Source organism: Sander lucioperca, chromosome 10, assembly GCF_008315115.2.
Source record: "Sander lucioperca isolate FBNREF2018 chromosome 10, SLUC_FBN_1.2, whole genome shotgun sequence".
In the NCBI taxonomy this organism is placed as follows: Eukaryota; Metazoa; Chordata; class Actinopteri; order Perciformes; family Percidae; genus Sander; species Sander lucioperca.
Window position 1 is genome coordinate 20,895,829 of NC_050182.1, and position 23,018 is coordinate 20,918,846.

At 40.7% G+C, this 23,018-nt stretch overlaps 2 protein-coding genes across 7 annotated transcripts in view; both read left to right on the plus strand.

Annotated features, from left to right (window-relative positions):
• The first annotated feature begins 438 nt into the window (after nt 1-438).
• On the plus strand, nt 439-13,979 carry LOC116066579 (V-type proton ATPase subunit C 1-A). Of its 2 annotated transcripts, none has more exons than XM_031322740.1 (13): nt 439-605; nt 1,144-1,305; nt 2,162-2,229; nt 3,951-4,036; nt 4,477-4,571; nt 4,784-4,875; nt 8,560-8,658; nt 8,809-8,877; nt 9,072-9,164; nt 10,168-10,261; nt 12,166-12,263; nt 12,415-12,541; nt 13,300-13,979. In XM_031322740.1, exons 2-13 carry the CDS (start codon nt 1,174-1,176, stop codon nt 13,396-13,398), a joined length of 1,152 nt encoding a protein of 383 aa, XP_031178600.1. In that variant the 5' UTR covers nt 439-605; nt 1,144-1,173; the 3' UTR covers nt 13,399-13,979. The 2 variants fall into 2 exon arrangements, with proteins under 2 accessions (XP_031178600.1, XP_035862664.1); XM_036006771.1 differs by having other exon boundaries at nt 1,154-1,305.
• A 4,469-nt stretch (nt 13,980-18,448) lies between these two features.
• The window catches only part of spire1b (spire-type actin nucleation factor 1b), a 69,143-nt gene continuing 64,573 nt past the window's right edge, over nt 18,449-23,018 (plus strand). For 2 of the 5 annotated variants that reach the window (XM_031322709.2, XM_036006764.1), the window contains exon 1: nt 18,449-19,058. In XM_031322709.2, the coding sequence (XP_031178569.1) occupies nt 18,698-19,058 (361 nt within the window). In that variant the 5' untranslated portion in view covers nt 18,449-18,697. The remainder of the gene's footprint in view (nt 19,059-23,018) is intronic. The other 3 variants (XM_031322710.2, XM_036006765.1, XM_031322712.2) reach the window with 3 other exon arrangements.

The following is a 23,018-nucleotide window of genomic DNA, read 5'->3' on the forward strand; positions in this document are numbered from 1 at the left end:
TATCACGAATTAACGAACGTTGCCTTACCTAAATACGTTTTTGTAGAATGTATTGTGGTATGGAAATGTCTACCCCATTCTAATAAATAAACTCTTTATTCGTGGAAGTTACGGATTTGTGTACTGTTATCACATAACACATAACTTATCATACAATCATGACGACACAGTTAGCTTAGTTTTTGAGACCCTCCTTTATCTGAATGACTTGGCTTCTATCGCATATGTTCGCAAGCATCTGCCCTTCTGAAGTGTCCTTGAACCTGAGCATCAAACTCACTCACAGAGATCAGGATCCCACAGAATCCCAGTCCTGATTTCAGTTCCTTTCCCTGCAGTACCCACTGTCCACCAGCTGTGGTCGCTGCTGAGTTCCCTCAGTGAGCAGCGCATGATGCTATATCTATGTGCTATATACTTATATACTGTCTATGGGAGTGTGTGAGGCCTTCCGGTTTCTCTCTGGCAGATCAGCTGACTCTGATGCTGCTGTCAGGAGACCTCACCAACTGTATTGAATGGAAACTATGACAATTATCAAGCCATAGAAACGCTATTAACAGCTATAGTTTTCACTGCTAACGGCTACGTTGTTGTATTCACAGGTGAGTGAAATTGTTAAACAATAGCAATAACCTGCCTTGTTGTGAGAAAAGCTAAGCGGCTAACTGTAGCTAATCCCTGCTGAATGTTACCCGATCATAACCATTTATTTTCGGGTTGTATGCAATCCAGTACTGTGCAATTATTGTGTATGGCTGTGTTAACGTAAGGGAATGAAAATACATAACGATAGTGTTGGCAGAAAACCTAACTTCAGCCTGTAATGGACTTAAACACTGAATGAGCTGCTGTTGCTAGTGTAGCATGGTGTCTTTAGCTTGCTTGCTTGTGGAAAACAGCATGGGTAAACAGTGTCAGGACCCTTCATGACAACAGCACGACAGCTTTCTGGAGCTAAAATGTAGCTAGCTAAAGACAGGAGGCAACGTTATGTCAACACAACAACGGTACTTTACGGTCCGTACTGTAGCCAAATCGGTGCTGTTGATAAAGAGACATACTCAGTGTTTCTTAATGTTAACATTTGAGCTGTAGTATATAACACAGCACGCATGAGTCTGAATTCACTTTGTCTCTCAGTTTTCTCTAGCTGCACCAGTGCTGTAAACCATGACAGAGTTTTGGTTGATCTCTGCACCGGGAGAGAAGACCTGCCAGCAAACATGGGACATAATGATGGCAGCCACCACACGTACCAACAACCTCTCCACCAACCATAAGTTCAACATCCCAGACCTCAAGGTTAGCATGGATTCATGGGCTTCTCTGCTTGTCACAATCCCATACTTTTTCTCCCATACTGAAGTACACAGCCATTACTTTGCGGTAATCAATCTATCGACTCAACTCAATTAGTCAAATGTGGACATCATTTCTTTCTTGCACGATTCATAGTTATCTGTCATCTATTTTTTTTAAGTAAGGGGGGTTTTACATGTGGAAGTAGGCCAATATCAAAATCACTCACCTTATATATATATATATATATATATATATATATATATATCCACTGTCAAGAATAAGCTGATTGTGTATATGGGAAGCAGTCTTTACACAGATCCGTTGCCTGCATATTGAAGCGTTGGTTTGGTGAAGTTTTCGTCCACAGAGCAGCCCAGCTCGTCTGGTTCGGTTCCTCTCTGTGCTGAAGGTGAAGTAACCCTGCTGACCTGGCAGCCACACTGTAATGTTCTCCTGGAATTGTTAGCAATGCATGAGTGACTCTGGACAAAGAGGCGCCATCATAAGCACATAGGGCCCCCTGGATGTCACTGTAGTTGGACTGAACCTCAGATGTCACTGTTAAAACACAACCCTGCTGACCCCACTTTAAAACGACACAAATCTCAGGACTGATGACCAGGCCCAAACTTTTTTCACAGCTGTCAGCGGTGATCCAGAATGGAAATCTGCGGAATTTAGCGGACTGTATTTCTGCTTGTGGTGGAGATGTGTTAACATTCTGAGTTTATTAATATATATTTTTAAATCGGTGGAAATCTGCAGGAAAATTCTGCATCCACAGATTTTGTGTGGCCCTGCTGATGACTCAAAAGTCATAATGTGCTGATGTTTTCCTTTTTGTGTTCCAAAACAGGTGGGGACACTAGATGTCTTGGTTGGGCTGTCGGATGAACTGGCCAAATTAGACTCCTTTGTCGAAAGGTATGCTGCCTGTGGTATTCTAACTTGGAATCAACATTGCTATTCTCTGAGGAATTAATGTTTTACTGATTACATTTTTATTTATTAGGGCTCTCATAATCATGTTTAACACTGTTTTAAAGGGCATGGGGAAAAAAATCTCCTAACCTGTGCAGCACTCCTGACTCTGATGTAGCTGCTTTACCATTCCCTAATCCCTTCTCTTACCTTGTAACACTGAGGAATTTCTCAGGGGCTTGAGGCTAGCAGGCTTCGCAGTCTAAACTTGGCAATTTACAGATGGGTGACACACCAGCAGCTCTTTCTGCAGTCATATTTATACCCAATGACTTATGTGCTGCAAGTATGTTTGAGTGTAATTTTGGTTGCTGTTACACCTACCTCGTTTGGTCTGTTTAAAACGGACCCTGGAGCGTTTGGTCGGATAGTCCGGGTCGTTTGGGGCGGTGTACAAGCTCATCCGAACTCTGGTGCTTAAAAACGGGGGTCTCGGTTTGCTTCCAAGTGAACTAGAGTTCGGTTCACTTCAGGTGAGAACGCGATCCGACCCAAGTACAGGAAGTGAACCAAAAACTGAGCATTTACTAGCCTGCAATTTCAACCTTGCACACAATTTACGGACTTGTATATGATTTAAGGGATGATAACTTTCAGATCCATAAGCTGTTCTAACCATACATCACTGGTCATCTGTGTGTCATCATCATCATCTCTCTCTCCTTCCCTCGCTGTCTGTCAGCTGCTCATTGTTCTCCTTCTTCTAAAATATTAGAAACACTGAAGCAGAACCAGAAAACCCAAGACGTTATGAATGTAGTGTTGCTCCATTATTTCTGAGAGCAGGAGTGTCGGCGAGTTTCGGATATTCTGTCCAATAAACAAGTAACCGTTTCAACCGCGTGTGTGTGTTTAGAGTGTTTGGTGACTTTGACAAAGTGCCGTGTGAAAGCAAACTGAACCAAATGAAAAATGCAACAATGTTGCAACTTCACCCCCGAATCGCAACGAGTCCACCGAACTATAGGTGTGAAAGCGCCCTTATAGTCTTTTAGAAATATTGACATCCAAAACTCCAAATCTCACACAATGCTGCCTGAGTTCTGCTTTGCCTCTTTGTAGATTTTTCTAAGACTTTGAGAAAGACCAGCCTTGAAACACACTTTCACTCGTCTGACTACAGCCTGTCTAATCCAGTTTCTTTTTTGGAAGTTTCCATCCAGCATATCTGGGAATAAAGAATACCTAAACTACTGAATTCTTCAACATTGTACCCATTAATGCGTCTTTTCATTGACGTTTTCCATTGGATTATTTTATTTGGGTTATTTAGTTGTCTTTTGCCATTATATGAACAATAAAAATGTCTTACAGTTAGACAAAAATGAAAACCTAAGTGGCAGATGTACTTTCTTGTGAACTCTTCAGGCATGAGATGTGACTTGGCTCTCAGTTTTTTCCCTGGCTTCACTTCTGTTGGGCTTTGATGTGCTGCGAAACAGTTTGGTTAAAAACCCCTGAACTTTGCAAGGCTGCCATATTATAAATTGCCTTGACAGGAAATGACCTTAACAGGAGTATGTGAAAGGTTTTGATGTGCGTGTACGTTTGTGTTAAATTTGGGGTGTGAGGTCGTGGTGGTCGTGTGAGCATGTGCAGGGATTGCTTTGTGCATGCAGTTTGTGTTGGCGTGGCGTGTTTTGATGTCTCCTGGCTGTTCACAGTGTGGTGAAGAAGGTGGCTCAGTACATGGCTGACGTGCTGGAAGACAGTCGAGACAAAGTACAGGAGAACCTGCTGGCCAACGGAGGTACAGTGATGGTTGCAACACTGTGTTCAGATACATTTAGTACCAAAAAAAAGCTGTGGGATAATGCAAATTAAGATCAACTGGCCAATAATGATACAAACAAACTTCAACTTAAAGCAACATTATGTAGTGTTGGTATTTTTAGTGATTTAGCGCCCCCTACAGTTTCAATATGTAATTCACTTTTACACCGCTGTCATAAATATGGATAGCTGTATACACTGCCTTTAAGGTGAAATAGTTATGCAACGTTGCTTTAAGTCTCAACTGATGTTCTAAATATTTTTTACAATCCTATCCAAATGCCAACTGACAACTATCTGATGGATCAGATCTGAAATCACTATAATGAAATTGTAACTTTACCCAACTCTTGTCTTTCTATAATCTCATAATAAGCGGATAATAGGCTGACAGGTCTCTGTTGTTCTTTTTTCCAGTTGATCTTGTCACCTATATCACAAGATTTCAATGGGACATGGCAAAATATCCCATCAAACAGTCCCTTAAAAACATCGCTGAAATCATCTCAAAGGTAGGTCTCTCAGTTAGTTATGAAAAGGGGATTCAGCATGTATGATTTACAGATATTTCTGTAAATTGTCTGTATTTATTTTAGCCTAACGGTCAGTGGTAGAGCTCTAATTCCATCCAGCCTTTGTACATCTACAGTATGTTACTCTACGGTGCTCTGTATTTTAATTGTCAGTTATAAATAATTTCAACCATGTTTTTAATCTTTTACAGCAAGTAACCCAGATAGACAATGACTTGAAGACTAGAGCATCAGCTTATAACAACCTGAAGGGAAACCTGCAGAACCTAGAAAGGAAAAATGCGTAAGTAATCCACACACAAATATGCACGGCTAACTCTACATTTGGGCTAAAGAGTTTTAACAAGAAGTAATGTAGCTAGCCAGACCAGGCTTTTTAAACTCTAATCAAAGTTTCTTTAACCCTTGTGTTGTCCTCCAATCAAATTTGAACCATTTTTCAATAAAAGAAATCTGGGTTTCATTCAACCAATTTGGCCAAAATTAACTTTGATGCATGGATGTACGTTATATGGATACAACGTTCCACACATGTAAAATTAATGATAACTTCCATTGAATTTTGAGCGTTTTATTCAATTTTATAGCATTTGAAAACATTTTTTAAAAGGTTTTAAAACAGCATCCTGACTAAACTTTGACATAAACCAGTCTGTGATTCACTGAACATCCTCTGATCTTAACTATTAGTCAGAATTATTCATATTTTCTGATCTTTTTTATTTTGACTTAAAGGTCCCATGGCATGAAAATTTCACTTTTATGAGGTTTTTTAACATTAATAGGAGTCCCCCAGCCTGCCTATGGTCCCCCAGTGGCTAGAAATGGTGATAGGTGTAAACCGAGCCCTGGGTATCCTGCTCTGTCTTTGAGAAAATGAAAGCTCAGATGGGCCGATCTGGAATCTTCCCTTTATGACGTCATAAGGAGCAAGGTTACCTCCCCTTTCTCTGATTTGCCCCCCCAGAGAATTTGGCCCACTCATGAGAGAGAGACATCATGGCTTTCAAATGAGCAAAGTGGCAGTTGGTCAAGGCCACACCCCCACCCTCCACCTTGCCCCCCCCCTCTCTCCTCCACAATAGCATTTAAAGCTACAGACACAGAAATGGCACATCCTAAGGAAAGCTCATTGTGGGACTGGCTCTAGTGGCTGTAATTCTGCACCAAGGCTGAATTTCGGGAAAGAGACTTCAGATACAGTATTAGGGGACCACTAAGGTCTATATAAAAGAGACTTCAGATACAGTATTAGGGGACCACTGAGGTCTATATAAAAGAGACTTCAGATACAGTATTAGGGGACCACTAAGGTCTATATAAAAGAGACTTCAGATATAGTATTAGGGGACCACTAAGGTCTATATAAAAGAGACCAGATACAGTATTAGGGGACCACTAAGGTCTATATAAAAGAGACTTCAGATACAGTATTAGGGGACCACTAAGGTCTATATAAAAGAGACTTCAGATACAGTATTAGGGGACCACTAAGGTCTATATAAAAGAGACTTCAGATATAGTATTAGGGGACCACTAAGGTCTATATAAAAGAGACTTCAGATACAGTATTAGGGGACCACTAAGGTCTATATAAAAGAGAATTCAGATACAGTATTAGGGGACCACTAAGGTCTATATAAAAGAGACTTCAGATACAGTATTAGGGGACCACTAAGGTCTATATAAAAGAGACTTCAGATACAGTATTAGGGGACCACTAAGGTCTATATAAAAGAGACTTCAGATACAGTATTAGGGGACCACTAAGGTCTATATAAAAGAGACTTCAGATACAGTATTAGGGGACCACTAAGGTCTATATAAAAGAGACTTCAGATACAGTATTAGGGGACCACTAAGGTCTATATAAAAGAGACTTCAGATACAGTATTAGGGGACCACTAAGGTCTATATAAAAGAGACTTCAGATAGAGTATTAGGGGACCACTAAGGTCTATATAAAAGAGACTTCAGATACAGTATTAGGGGACCACTAAGGTCTATATAAAAGAGACTTCAGATACAGTATTAGGGGACCACTAAGGTCTATATAAAAGAGACTTCAGATACAGTATTAGGGGACCACTAAGGTCTATATAAAAGAGACTTCAGATACAGTATTAGGGGACCACTAAGGCCTATATAAATTTATAAGATTAATCGCATGTTTTATCACATGATTCAAATTCTATTTTGCATTTCAGAACTGTTTTTTAGTACATATTAACAATGGAAAGCAATTCTTACCAGTGGATCTTGATTGGGAATCAAATGAATGCAAAGAAAGTGACTTTATGAACTTGATTTTAAGATTTGTATTTGTTTATTATATATTTAATCTAGTCACACATTTGAATCTAGAGTCAATATTAGGGTTGGGTATTGTTTGGTTTGGATACCAGTGCTAAAGCGGTACTTCTAAAACGGTACCGGTGCCTTAATGGTGCCTGAACCGATACTTTTTAAGAAAGTTAAAAAAGAAGGGTACTAAACAGTTGGTGACATTAAAAAATGGCTTGTTTATCGCTAAGGCCATATCGTCACAATTAAATGATTTAATAATTATGTAATCACTATAACAATAACTTATTTCACTAGTAAATAGCTGTTGAATGACAAAAACAACCACCAGATGGGAAAAGGGCATTTAACAACAACTTTGAATGCACCACGAGGCTGTAAATTACCAGTTTCATTGAACGCACCGTCTGTGTTTTTCCGACAACAGCCGCTGCAGATTGTTACATCCCGGTGTTGAATCCTCTACAGTGAAATACAGTCAAACTTTACACCGTTCAGCGTTAGCTGTCAGCATTGTAACCGTGTTTAATCCAGCTACTAGCTAGCGGTAGACTAACGTTAACTGCTGTCGAGTATAGTGTTAACTAGCTAGCGGTAGGCTAACGTTAGCTGCTGTTGAGTATAGTGTTAACTAGCGTCACGTGCAGCAGTGTTTGTGTTTCCTGTATCGCCTGTTTCAGAGCATCAGAGAGAAGAGCAGACATATCAGTGGCACCAGAATGAGGCACTGAAATCGGCATTGCTATTCCTGCAGCAGCAGGATCTGTTAGAGGAAGTACGGCAAAATAGTAGTCTGTTAGGCATGACGCAAAGCTGAGTGAGGTGAAAATAAATTAATAAATGGCAGCATGCGATTAATACGATTTAAAAAAATAAATAAAATAAAAATGAACGCATTATGCTCGGCCCTTAATCGCATCGCGATTAACGCGTTAATGCTGACAGCCCTAGTATAATGTCATAAATTAGGTTTATTGACCATGAATAAAAAAAGCGTTGAAAAAAAAGTGAAAAAAACATGTAAAACCTTGTTAAGAACATCAGGAAAAAAGCGACAACAACGTCGGGGGGGGGGGGGGAAGCGCCAAAAAAAGTGAACTTTCAATTTTGACCCGAAAGGCCAACAAGGGTTAAGCTAAATATATTAAAGTGGGTGCAAAAAAACGCCAGAATTTGAAGTAGCACGGGAAATGCATGCACAGAACAGCCAATAGGAACGCTCTCTATATCTGTCACGGGCAATGTATGCAGAGAACAGCCAATAGGAAGGCTCTCTCTCTGAAACGACGTCCCTGAAGTGATGTCCGTGATTGACCAATGTCTCCCGTCACAGGCTAGATTTCCCCAAAGATCCATTTTCACAGAAAAAAGAAAATTCCCACATTCCCTCTGTAGAGAATTTTCTTTGAAAATGATGTCTAGTTTTCTCTCCGACTACTTGAAGTACATTACGCAGAAAGATCCGAATGGAATTTTTGCCCAATGATGCCAAAAAAAGTGCCCACCACAATGCCACACTCTAACTTCATGGATCACTGACCATGTGTCCATGACCGTGTCAGCATGGTCTGAAAAGTTACTGTGACTCTGAAATGCTTTGTAAACCCTGGGCACCTTCTCTCTGTTACATCCATGTTATGTTATCACTGTTATGTGCCACCAGGGGGAGCCTGCTGACCAGGAGCCTGGCTGACATAGTCAAGAAGGAAGACTTTGTACTTGACTCAGAGTACCTCATCACTCTGCTGGTAGTTGTACCAAAGTGAGTATTATTTCTCTGGTATAGCAGTAAGTATTGCAAGCACGTCTGAACGCAAATGATTGAATTAGAATCCTGTGGCAGCATAATTCAGGAGAAAAGGTCAATTAGATGCTATCTTACTATCTCCACCTCTTCCTTTTGTTGTTTCAGGATCGCATACAATGACTGGCATAAAACATATGAAACGCTGGCTGAGATGGTGGTGCCACGATCCTCACAGTAAGTGATGTCATCATGTCAAATAAATGAGAAACGCATTTTGTCAGAGAAACACTGTTTTTGCACAACTGCATCTGTATTCTTTTTTTTTTTCTTCAAATGGTCTTATAATGAGTGTTTATATGCCCATCAATCCACCATTTGTAGTGAACATCATTACAGCGGTATAAGAAGTACCTCTCTTTTTCTTGCAGTCTGCTATTTGAAGACAATGACAGTGGACTGTTCAGTGTCACTCTTTTTATGAAAGCCATCGATGACTTCAAACACAAAGCCAGAGAGAACAAGTAAGAGTGGTTAGCTGATAGCTATAGCATGCTGTCATTGCCCTGGACTGTATGAATCACAAGAAAGAGGTGTGACATTTGAAATGGAAAATGTTCATTTCTAAAGAAGCCAGACTGCTAGGCCAATATAAATAGCTCTAACTAAATATATACTTACTAACCGTGATCACAGAGATAATAATAATAATAATAATAATAATAACAATTTTTCTTTATATAGCGCCTTTCATGAAACCCAAGGACACTACCGAATTACTGTGGCTATACTAAGGGAGGTTGTAGGCTGTGGTGAACAGGTGCTGTTTCAGGAGTGTTTTTTCTTTTTGTTTTTTAAATGTCCAGGGATGTAGTATTTTGAATATCTGCAGGGAGGGTGTTCCAGAGGGATGGGGCTGCAACACTAAAGGCTCTGTCTCCTAAGGAACAGAGTCTGGTGTGGGGAATGGAGAGCAGGCCAGTGTCTGAGGACCGCAGGTTTTGGGGTGGGGTGTATGGATGGAGGAGGTCGGAGAGGTACTGTAGGGCCAGGGCATGGAGGGATTTGTAGGTGAGAAGGAGGATTTTATATGTGATGCGGGACTTGATTTGGAGCCAGTGAAGGTGGATGAGGGTTGGGGTGATGTGCTGCCAGGTCTTGGTGTGTGTGAGGACCCTAGCGGCAGAGTTTAGGACATACTGGAGCATGTCTAGGGTTTTGCTGGGGACCACAGACAGGACTCCATTGCAGTAGTCTAAACGGGAGGTAATGAAAGCATGTATGAGGGTTTCTGCCACGGAGTCAGAGAGTGATGGCCGGAGTCTGGAGATGTTTTTAAGATGAAAAAAGGTGGATTTGGTGATAGATTTGATGTGAATATGGAAAGAGAGGGTGGAGTCCAGGATTACACCAAGGTTGCGGACCTCAGAGGATGGGCAGATGGTGCATTATGTCAGTTTCTTTATACAAACAGAAATATTCATGATCAAATGAAGCTGATTCCTGCTCTTTACATCTTATTTCTAGGTTCACAGTGAGAGACTTCCGGTACAATGAAGAGGAGATGAAGGCAGACAAAGATGAGATGACACGGCTCTCCACAGATAAGAAGAAGCAGTTTGTAAGTGATGGAACTGGAAGGAATTTTCAATTTTCAATTTGCAAATACTGTCAATGTAAGTAGTGGATGTGTAGCTTTCTCTTTGAAATTTGTTTGCAATGCGTGGCTGCTAAAACTTGCTCATTGATAGGGTTTCACGCTGGGTACTTTAAGGCCTCTTTCTGATCTTTTCAAGGAACCACAATGTGGTTTGCCATGCCGTAGCCCCTTATCTATGACACAAATTGTACATTTGTTTCATTATTGCCAAGCATACTTTATGGGGGTGGCAGTAGCTCAGTCAGTAGGGAGTTGGGTTGGGAACCGGAGAGTCGCTGGTTCAAGTCCCCATACGGACCAAAGTATGGTGGTGGACTGGTAGCTGGTCCAGCCAAGGTGTTTTTCTGAGCACCCATTGGATTCATTTAAGTACATTTAACTTAATAAACTTAAAGCGATTTAAATCCTGCCTGAGGTAGGTAATCCATTTAGTCACTTTAGTTTATAACAACATTTGAACTTTTATTTGTCAAAATGACCTTTTTGTCATATGGTGTTGTGGGTCAATTTCAAAGGTTTTCTAAATGGTAAATTACCGATTGCTCATAACAACTGTGAATTAATAGTTTAAAGCTGAAAATGATTACAATCCTGAAGTATTGTTCTTAAAAATCACTCCAGATGAACAATGTTTAAATTAGGATAATATACATTTTGCATTTTACAAAAGTTGTTTTTTTTAGGTTGTTTTTAATCTGACTGTATTATTTTTCTCCACTGTGCCATGTATACAAAAATGGAGTGGTTACTCCGTCAATCAAAGAGTCTGAAGCAGTTGGAAATCTTGGCGGTGTGCAGCCAGCAGCAGTCAGAAAACTGACCACACATAAATCCACCACAATAAAAAAAAAAAAAAAAGTTTTCAGTGGTGTCGCATAATATGGACTTGTTGAAGACAGAAAGACCTGTCTGCCAAATTTGGGTTTATTAAGAAACATTTACATAAGACATTTTATCTTGTTGATTGCAAATTCATTCTTCTCCTGTTTGGGCGAGATTGTAAGACTGCCACATCCAATATGGCTACGTTCAATTCGGATTTTTTGCTCAGATCCGATTTTTTGTTTGTCTGTTCACATCACCTTTTAAAATGTGGCCTATATCAGATTTCAGTGTGAACTGTTTGCGGTTTTGAACTGACCCGCATGCACAAAAGAACAATAACAATGACATCAGACGCAGCACGCTGTTGCACTAAAGTTAGGGAGGTTATGGAGGAAGTAAGCATTTTCGCTTTATTTCAACATGTTTGTGTAATGGCAGCCGTAACATTAATGAGCAGGTGCTGAGGAGGAGAAGAATGAAGAGAAAGAGAGCCAAATTGGCTATTTTGGCCTTTTGTGGGGTTATGGCTGCAAATTCACTACAGGCTATTTTTTTTCAAAAACGGAGCGGTTACAGTATGATCCTTCTAGTTTTGATTGAATTGAAGTATTTCCCCGTACACTAATTAGATCTAACACTTCACTCTCCCTCCACTGATTAGCTCCATCACTGTTCTCCATGTTGTAGGCCTAGTCAAGTTTTTAATGTTACTGTCTGTGTCTGGGGCTAACTCCCGCCGGAGCAGAATTGTGACAAATGTAGATTGATGTAAAAGTCACATCAAATCCGCCTTGGTTGTTCACACTGCGGCTGCATTGAAAACAAATCTGACCTGGGTCGGATTCAGGACCACATATGGAAGTGGTCTAAATCTGATTTGAAAAAATCAGATCTGGGCCAGATTTGAGTGTTCACACTACTTCTGAAGAAGTCTGACCTGGTCACTTGACCCCAAAAAAAATCTGATTTGTGCCACTTTTGCCTGTAGTCTGAACGTAGCCTTAAAATATATAACCCTAATCTGCATCTGTTCTCTGCAGGGCCCACTTGTCCGATGGCTGAAAGTGAACTTCAGTGAAGCCTTCATCACATGGATTCACATCAAAGCACTAAGGGTCTTTGTGGAATCTGTTTTAAGGTACTGCTATCAGAAATACAGTCTTAAAATCACCCATAAATATAACTACTTATAAACTGAAGTGTGATATGACAGGGCCATTGGCAGCAGTTAATAAAGAAAGAAAAAGAACAATGGGTCAGCAGCGTGTTTATGTGATGTGTTCCTCCAGATATGGGCTGCCGGTGAACTTTCAGGCTATGCTGCTGCAGCCAAGCAAGAAGACGGTAAAGAAGCTGAGGGAGGTACTCAATGATCTGTACAAACATCTGGACAGCAGCGCTGCAGCTATCATTGATGTGAGTACTTTGGTAATATTGTGTGAAGGTTCTTACTACTGGACGTACTTCCTTGGGCTGCAGGATATGAGGAAAATATGCGATATAGGCAGTGTTGGGGAAGTTACTTTTAAAAAGTAGTGTTTGCTCGTTACTTCTTAAAAAAGTAATCCGTTACTTTACTTAGTTACTTTTACGTTACTTTTAAAAGCAGGCGTCTCTGGCATTGGGCTTTAGCGGAAAGGGGGGAGGGACTGAGAAGTTGTCGATGTTCCAATTTTTTGGCTAAGTCCTGGATCTTCACAATCCTACCTACCGAAGTAGAGGGACAGACACAGAGCTGTAGCCGAGCCAAAGTACAACACTTTTTAATTAATTAACTTTATCGGTTATCAGGCAAATAAAACGCTGATTCAGATCATCTGCAAACTGCCAAAAAATAATCGGTCTATCCCTAGTAAAGTGATGTTAATTTTCTGAACTCACCAGAATGTTTTAGCTGTTCTATTATTTGCCTTTATCCACTTAGTCATTATAGTCACATTATTGATGATTACTTATTTAAATCTAATTGTGAAGATATTTTGTTAAAGCTCCTATAGTCAACCCAACAATAACGTCACAATATCGACATCAAGGTATTTGGTCAAGAATATCGTGGTATCTGATTTTTCTCCATATCGCCCAGCTCTACTCATGCATGGCTTTCTTTTCTTAGTATTGGAAACGGCTGCTTACTCACACTAACAGCCTGAACCGTCTTTTTTTTTTTTTTTCAGTCTGCGATGGACATCCCAGGCCTAAACCTGAGCCAGCAGGAGTATTATCCTTACGTCTACTACAAGATCGATTGCAACCTGTTGGACTTTAAAGTTTAACGCTTGACCCGTTTTGTATTTATGTTGAGTGTTGATTTAGTCTTTCCCGGTACAAACCTCCTTGCTGTCTGTCTGTCAGCTCTCCCTATCAGCTGCTTGAATGAAAACGCTGCATGTTCCTTCATCGTGGTGAAAGGGCTTATCAGCAAGCTTCTATTACTTTATAACCAAGGGACAAAAAAAGATTTTTAATTATTGTATTGTTTTTTTTACAGTTTATTTTTCTTCTCAAGCTACACAGATTTTTTTTAGCTTTTTTGATGTGAAATTGACAAAGAACTCATGTTGGAAATATTGTAAATTTACTGCGTCATTCCACAAGTGCTGGTGTGTATTGATGGCTACATCTTCTGTATCGGTGTTCACAGATCTATGTTAACATATGGGCAGTGTTATCACTGTACCCATGGCAACCAGTTCTGGTGCATTTCTGAGATTGTGGGCTCACCCTTGCAGACATTGCGTAACAAAAATGTTATATGAGTGTGTGTCTCATGTTGTGTATATTTGCTGTCAAATAAGATCTGTCTGAGTATGTGTAAGCCATTGGTTGAATAAATAGGATTGATGAATAAATCATACCAAACGACCACTGTATGTATATAACTCCATCTCAGATTTTATTTTGATTGAACAGAATACTTTGTGAAGATGTTATGTGTTGATGTGCATGTGAGGGAAATAAAACAGACATGTAGGCAGTGTATGTGGTAAAGACAGAGATCCTCTGTGAAGGCTTGTGATGACTCATGATCATATGCAGAGCCACGGGCAGTTTTTAAGGACCGTTCCTTTTTTAAGCAGAAATCATTTGGATTCCACATAGCTACCAGACAAATACTTCAGTTTGAACCTGGAGGGAAATTGGAGATACCAGCAGCAGAGGGCACCAAACAGACACTTTAGATGAGATGATATTTGAACGTTTTGGAAGTGTTTTGGTGCGTGGCCTACTATAATTACCAACTTTAAGGGTACCTTTAATTTTTTTTCAACCTGGAACCCTGTTTAACCCTATTTCCCTATGTTTTTGTGTGTAAGTGACTGATGGGATCAACAATCTTTGACATTGGTCCAGTATTAAGGGAGATTGCAGTCGGCAATCAGCAAAACAAGCTACAATGTAAGTTAATAGGGCAGTTGTGCAGCTTCAATTTACATCCACAAAAGTGCTTGTTATTCCACTGACAGGCTCAGATTATTGTTCTAAGTGTCTGACAACATAATGGAAAGGATTTCTAAGGAGGTCGACCTTTCTGTTAAAGAGTGGTTAGACCTAGTGATGTCACGTCAACAATCTCAAAATACTGATGCTAATCAAGCACATTTTGTGCATGTGTACTCTGTCCTAATTGGAGGACTAATCGGGCAAAAAAAAAGTGGAGACACCTGTGTGGGCGGACCATGGTTGTGTCGGACTTCTTGATATCTGAACATTTACAAAAGAGAGAAAGTAGTGTGAACACATAACAATCACATAATAAGAAAAAAGCCACAATAAAACAAATGAAAAAATTAAACGATTAAGTGCGTAGTTTCTGTCGCCCCCATGAGGAATTCTAAGTAATGACAACAACACTGTCATGCATCCCCATGATACATGATACAACCTTCCCTGATTGCGCTTGTTCTTTTAATTTCCTTCTTTTCTGTAACGTTCCTGTCCCAGTATCAGCCATAACTACACCTACATAACCTTTAAAATAACATTACAATACATTTAAGCCTATATAAAGAAATCTCCTGCTACCTTTAACCTGGCTGGATACACTAACACAGTTAGTAAAAAACCAGGGGAGCACACAAAAGTAAAAACCAAAATGTAACGGTAGGAGGCAAACATCAGTAATTATTAAGAAGTGTGAGCTGCAAGGTCTGTGGTACATTTCCATTGCAAATACCCCATTAACATTGAGTAAAAGTGCCAAAACTGGTCTACGTTGATTATAGCGCCCCCTAATGGCCGATCTTCGGCAAATTTGGTACAGAGCCTCGGAGCGGCATGCCGAACGAGCATCACAACTTTCGTGTTGATAGCATTTACTGTGGCAGAGATATTGCAATTGCAAATTACCCATTCAAATGCATTGAGTTATTGGCCAAAACAAATAAACGTTGCTTATAGCGCCTCCTAAAGGCCGATCTTTGCCAAATTTGGTACATTGCATCATAGTGGGATGTTGAACAATGATCTCAAAATATTTGCTGATAACGTTTAATTTGGTCGAGATATGATATGATACATGTGTGGTAGCTAGCTAGGAAAATTTGTTTGATCGTCAAATGCGCAAACTTTAACATAGCAAAATTCCTTGGGTAACTTTTGGTCACGTCCATCTGGAGATGCTACCTACCAGGTTTCGTGCTGATCCGTCGCACTGCCTAGGACGAGTTCGAAAAAGTTGGTTTTGCGCATTGCGCGATATTGCGAAAAAGATTTTAAGCGGAAATAGGCGTGGCCTATATCATGCGATTCAGCTTTATTCAAGAAACATGTGGATGTAAGGATTTCTAATGTGCGATGTGTAATGTGGTAGTTAAAAGCAAAAAAAACATTATAGCGCCACCTAGTGGTCCACATGTGTAATTTTTGGTAGGTGTGGTCCATGACCCATTGTCTATCTACCCTGTACATTTAAAGTTGTTCACGTTAGTGTAAGTAGTAAATTTAGACGTGGGTCCCATAGGCCACGCCCACTTTGACCCCTCAGTACCCCACTCAAGGGTTGGCCTCAGGAGTGTCCCTAGATGGTACCCATCAAATTTTCATGAGATAAACCTTTTGTACTTGTAGCGCCCCCTAGTGACCAATTTTTGTAAAATGCGTGAGCGACCTCCAGAGGGTCACAACAAACATGAATCTAAAGTTTGGCGTTGATAGCATTTATTTTGGCTGAGATATGGCAAAGTTGCTGTTTTCATAGTTAGCTACACAAATTTGTTTGTACGTAATATGCGCAATTTTTATCCTATCAAAATAATTTCTATTAACTTTTTGTCAGGCCCATCTGGAGATGCTACCTGCCAAATTTCGTGCCGATCGGTCGGTCTAGGAGGAGTTTGAAAAAGTAGGTTTTTGATAAATCGCGATTTTTCACGTATAAAAGTTTAGGCGGAAATGGGCGTGGACTATATCACGTGATTCAGTTGGATCTGTCGGTACACGATCCGTTCTGCCTGCACGATCCGTTCTGCACATGCGCAAGATAATACTGTTTTACGTATCCATACGACCTGCACGATCTGTTCCACGCTAGCCTATGGCTAGCCTCCACCGGGAAGCTAACGTTAGTTTAGCTAACAGCTAATTCGGCTAACCGCTAGCTGACAGCTAGATTCAGTCTAAAATAACGTTAACTCAAACGTAATGGGAAAAGCAGGCTACAGCTAAATTAAGACTTCACAGTAATAACAATAAAGACAAGTATTGAGTGATTGTATTTTAAATGAGCACAAGTAAAGTAGAACTGTCGTAACAGCTGTTATATATGTTAGGTGTTTGTTATATATGTCAACGTTTATTTTCAAGTTTTATTTTGAGGGTCTTTTAAAGTTATTACATGCTGTCTCAGCTAGCAGTTAGCCGAATTAGCTGTTAGCTAAACTAACGTTAGCTTGGCTGTCGACCGGAAGCGTGGAACAGATCGTGCAGTGTCGTAAATCCTCGTACAACCGCGCATGCGCGAACATTTTGCGCATGTGCAGAACGGATCGTGCAGGCAGAACGGATCGTGTACCGACAGGATCCAGGGAACGCGAGGATATATGGTTTTTAAATATCCGGTGTACGGTGTGGGAGTTATAGGGCCAAACGCGTTTTTTCTGCTATAGCGCCACCTAGTGGTGGAAGCAGGTCTATTTTTGCGCCTGAGGTCCTTGCGGAGTTTGGGACCATTCCTGAAAATGCCAACCCCCCACCATGTACAGTTTAGGCTGTAGTCGGAGTTTTAGGCGGAGAAGAAAAATAAAAATAACGATTAATCAGTAGAAAAACAATAGGGTTCTACAGCCCTGCTGCAATTACAGGCCCATATCAAAGGCTGCATTTGACATGCATACTTTTGACATTTATACATATTACTAAACTGACTGGAAAACTGGGTTGGACTTTCTGGCACAGTAGGCTACTAAACTGGTTTGAATACTACTTAAAGACATATTACATTCTGGGGCCTCTTCTGCTGCTTCCACTGGCTCACAACAACAAATTTACCATAAATATGCGGACAACACATACAAACAGAACTATATCACTATGGTCCAATACACTGGCTTCCTGTCTGTCAAAGGATTGATTTTTGAAATAATACTGTTGGTTTATAAAGAACTATGTAAAGCACTTTGAGTTGCCTTGCTGCTTAAATGTGCTAAACAAAAAATAAAAAATAAAGCTGAATTGCCACACTGAATTTGAAAAAGAAATGTAAAGTAAAGATTATTTTGCATCAATGCCTGACCAATCTTATAATCAATCCATCTGTCAAAGCCAGGAAATAGATGCAGGGACATTCGCTGTGTGTGTGTGTGTGTGTGTGTGTGTGTGTGTGTGTGTGTGTGTGTGTGTGTGTGTGTGTGTGTGTGTGTGTGCGCGAGTGTGGGAGGATGCCAGAGAAAGATAGAGAAATAAGCAGAGAATTGTATACATTATCATTTTTATTCTTTTTATGTTATGATTTTATTATTATGGTTTCAACATACCTTAGATGCACAGTGTTTGTTTATCTGCAAATATTGTCCTTGTCGTTGGTTGTTTGCATGTTTGTTCCTATGCTTTGGCAACACAATTGTATTGATTTTGTCATGCCAATAAAGCAAATTGAAATCGAAATTGAAAAAATAAAAAATAAAAATGAACTTGAGAGAGAGAGAGAGAGAGAGAGAGAGAGAGAGAGAGAGAGAGAGAGAGAGAGAGAGAGAGAGAGAGAGAGAGAGGGAGGGAGGGAGGGAGAGAGAGAGAGAGAGAGAGAGAGAGAGAGAGAGAGAGAGAGAGAGAGAGATCATGTGATAAAAGAGACTGAGCCTGGCTTGCTGGGTTATGATGTGACACACACACACACACACACACACACACACGGTGAAGCCTCTGAAAGCTGCTATCACATCAGTCCCACACACCGCCTTCTGACTGCTGCTACCTTGACCTGGACGAGGCGTCGTGCGGGGAAACAAGCACACGGTGTGCTGCTGGCTGCCGCCGCCCCGGAGGAGCAGGAAGGAAGCATCAATGCCTCCAGGTTCCCTCGCATATACCCTGGAACTGTTCTCGTCATCGGGCCTCCTGCGCTGAGAGAATGAAAGGATGGCCGAGCAGCGATGCGGGGACCACGGAGGGCTGACGGATGCTGCTGCAGCGACTCACCGGGATGAGCAGCAGCATCGCAACAAGATGAATCCGACGGAGGAAGCAGCAGTGGAGGGTCTCTCTTTGGAGAAGATACTGGCGCTTTACAGCCAGCCCATCAATGAGGAGCAGGCTTGGGCGGTGTGTTACCAGTGCTGCAGGACGCTGGCGAAGGGACATCGGAGCTGGAGAAGCTCCTCCGCCGCCGCAGCCGCCACCGGAGCATCACCCTCGGCGGCTCCGAGAAGGATATCCGGACCGGGGGATGTTAGGATACAGAAAGACGGCTCTGTGAGGGTGGAACACCAGGGCTGTGAAGGTAACGTTAAAATATTATGTAAGACTGAGTGCGCCTAAAGCTACTCCGATCTAGGCCAGGCCATCACTTGCATTTCAAATAATGGGGCTGAGGTGTTGTGATTGTCCTTATGTAGGCTAAAAGTAGCCTAAACAAATTACAGGAGGGCAATATAGCCTACAAAATCACAGCAACACACATATATAATCCCCAATAAAACTCAGTGCAATAATGTCACCATAATTAATAGTGTAGGCCTACGCATATTTTCAGCTGCACGTGTGAAATCTTTCCTCATGTTTTTCCTGATCAGGTGCTTTATTTGTACCTCAGGATTAGTCCTTAATCTGCAGGAGGACAACAGCAGCCAGATTTAAGGCTCCATTGCACAAGACCTGATCACTGATAAACAAAGAGACCCCTGCTGCTCTCCCTTTCATTTTCACTAGTCCTCCTCGATGAAGGCACGTGTGTGTGCATCATGTGGTTTCATCTCTTATTAAAGGCCTCTCGGCTTGTTTGCCACTTCATATCAGATCAGTGTGTTCATTCTGCTTCATCTGATTGAAGCAGGTGATTACAAGCTGAAATGTGAACGGGCACTGATTGGATCAATGTGTGTGTCTGTGTGTAAATGAAAAAGTTGATGGTTCAACCCTGCACGTGCCTTGTATCTTTATGGTTTGATCCTAACTATCTGTGACATGGGAGCTTCTGTTGATTACAGCTGTACATAATGAGGTGCTATTAAAATGAAGAGTTAGAGCACTGCTGTATGACAGTGCTTCTGTTGCCAAGCTGAAAATATCCAAGAAAGTGAGAGGAGAAAGTGGCAGCATAGTATGCCAAATGAAAAATCACAGCAATATTCTGGAAATATTCCTTCAGGGATATAAACTGCATCTGCGGGGCTATGCAGGGCGTTTATAGTGACTTTATTGTACTAATTTGTCTCACATGGGAGAAAGTAACAGTGTTTCTGTGGTATTTATCTAGTATCCCTGTTACTACAGATCTTTTAACAAGGTATCAACTAGGGCTGGGTTAAAATAATCAATTCTCTAAATCAACTTTCGTTTGAGTGATCTGAAATTGATTAATAAAATCCCCAAATCGATCTTTTAATATATGCCTTTTCACCATCGATGTATAACCCACCACAAACGTTTGGGGGTCAGTTCTTAATGTCAACATTAACCAGGTGCATTATAGAAACATTTTTGAGAGTTGCTTCTTATAATCGAATCGGGACCTTCGGGAAATCATCTGGAAATCATTGGCGATACCCATATCCCCGATATGGGTATCGCCCGATATCTACGGAAGAGGATTAGGGCCACATGTGAAAAATGTATTTGAGTTCTGAGTTTAAAGTCGGAATTCTGAGAAAAAAAATCTGAATTCAGACTTTATTTTCAGAATTCTGACTTTAAACTCAGAATTCTGACTTTGAACTCAGAACTCAATAATGTTTTTCACATGTGGCCCTAGTCCTCTTCCGTAAGTATCAAGCAGGATTCAAACCAAACCAAAACAGAAACCATGTGATGTGTGTTGCTACAGTCGATGGGTGTGTCTTTGAACGATAACATTACTGTCTAGTCAGACCAGCCTGGCATGTTCAGTGTTGTGCTGTAATCACATTTAATCACAAACAGTGCAGAGCAGACTGACTAAATGACTATCTATCTATCTCTGTCCATAATGGACATATAATATACCTGAGGGCCAGAGGGACGTGCTCTTAACTCAGCTGTACACACACACACACACACACACACACACACACACACAATACTGAACACTGCTCAGTCAACACTTTGGCCTTTGATTCAATTATGCACCGCATGCTTTGTCTGATCAACTTTTATTAGCAAATCTGAGAGACACAGCTGTGATGATGATGATGCAGCCTGTGGCCTGTAGGTCTATATGCTTACAATGAATTTGCTATTTTTAGAAGCATGGAAGCATCCATTGGAAAGGGGAGTCCAGGGCTTTTTTCCCTTGGTTGCTCATGCAATGTCACATCATGCAACATGTATTTAGAATGTTTTGAAGCATGTTTTTTGGCATTTATATATTTATTGGCATTTATATGTATTGCAATATATGTGGATGTCATGGTCAATATTGCTTCAGTAAGCATGTTGCTATTTCACAGAGGAACATCTTACCATCTCCTTCACGTCATACACCAAATGTGCACAATATTATACACACTTAGTCTTTTCATGTACAAGTACACAGATAGGGAGAGAGACATTATCCTACGCAGGCTGTATTTTGCATGTATACATTCATTTTAGCTGGCTATTTAAATTGATCACTCATTAGCTACCTATTTGTGCTCGCTTGCTAATCACACACTCTCAATCGCAACACGCAACGTGAAGTTCGGTGTGATTTCTATTTTGTCAAGTTAGTTGAGCCCCCTCACAATCTTCAGTCTAAGTAATTCTGGGAGTGTTTTGATCAGTGCAACCACACAAATGGTTTCAGTTTGCAGGGTAATTTGCTGGTCTAATTGCCGCTAATCTGTGCTGTTCAGCAAAGGGTCTCTACCCCTGATGCAAAAGCTCAGTCAGACAAACTCATTCATGTAAAGAATGAGATAAATCTGTGGCAAAAGTTCTAAGGCTTCAAGACTTTTATCTGCTAAATTGACCCTGTTGTCAATCAAATTCACGTTGGCCTAGTATTCATTTATTCCACAGTGTATCCAGGGCACCTGCTTTTTATTATATCTGAATAGATCATGAAAGCAGAACCCTTTTAAGAACCTCTGTAAATAGTTATGTGTCATGCCTCGAGATTTAATTTCATGGTGGTACCCTCCCCAAGTTTATAGTATTATTAAGAAAGTGCAGTTGATTATCTGCTCACCCTGTTTACACATCACACTGTTGATTGTTCAAACCTGCTGATGCAAGTAAGGTCATGAGATGATGTCAGAGCTGTTGTGATGTTGAATTACTGAGTGTTACAATACAAAACAGCCATTTGTTAAGAGGGTCATCTGTTAGCCGGCTGTTTGTTCATGGGCAGATGGAGCCTGGAGAAACATTTAAGTTGGTCTTCTTTTTGAAGGGAGAACATTCATGCAGCATAGTTTCCTGGAAGGAGTCATATCAGTGGTCACACGCTACTTGAGTAATTAGAAATGAAACTGAGCTTTTATTAAAACTGGTCTAGTTTGCATAATGAGAGCTAGAGCGCAAAGCACTTTCACTGAAATTAGATTAATGAGGAAGAGATATGTAATCACTGAAAAGTAAGCTACAAGTGTGGTACCAGTGGTTCCCAACCTTTTTGGTCTGAAGCAGAGGCGATTTCTTTAAGACTGCAAGGGAAGCTCAGCTTCCCCTAAAATGTCAAAAAATGAATGGTCACATATTGTATGTGCTATTGTGTTAACATTTTATTGACTAAAAATGTGTTAGAACACGTTCATCTTGAAGACAAGTTGGTTCAGAATCAGCTACATATAGCAGGTCGACTGACTCGATTTCCTTCTCATACATTCCCGTTGCGTCACAGTGCATTTCCCTGTTGAAGCCTGGCGTCCATTGACTTCAATGGGGCTGCTTTGAAAGTTTTTTTCAGTGCTTCGAAACTAGACGGCCATTGGATAAATGCTACGATTATGTCCCGCCCACGGACGCTCAGCGTCTCTGGGGGTCAATGGAGCAGTGGGCTGGCTGGCCTTCTGCGTGATGATTGGAGGGTCTGTCGAAAGACTCCATCTCCTTTTGATTGACAGCGATTTTGATTGATTTTGATTTTGATTTTCGAAAGACGAACTGCTGCAACCTATTTCTTGGTATTTGCTTGGCGAAATTGCTAGCCAATTTTCATCATACATTTCATACGATTATACACCACATTCCTTGTTTCAGTTTAACCTAATGTGTGTGTTTTGTCGGATAATAATTTCTAAATTTTCAAATGAGTTGAGCTACTCTACAATCTTTCCATGAT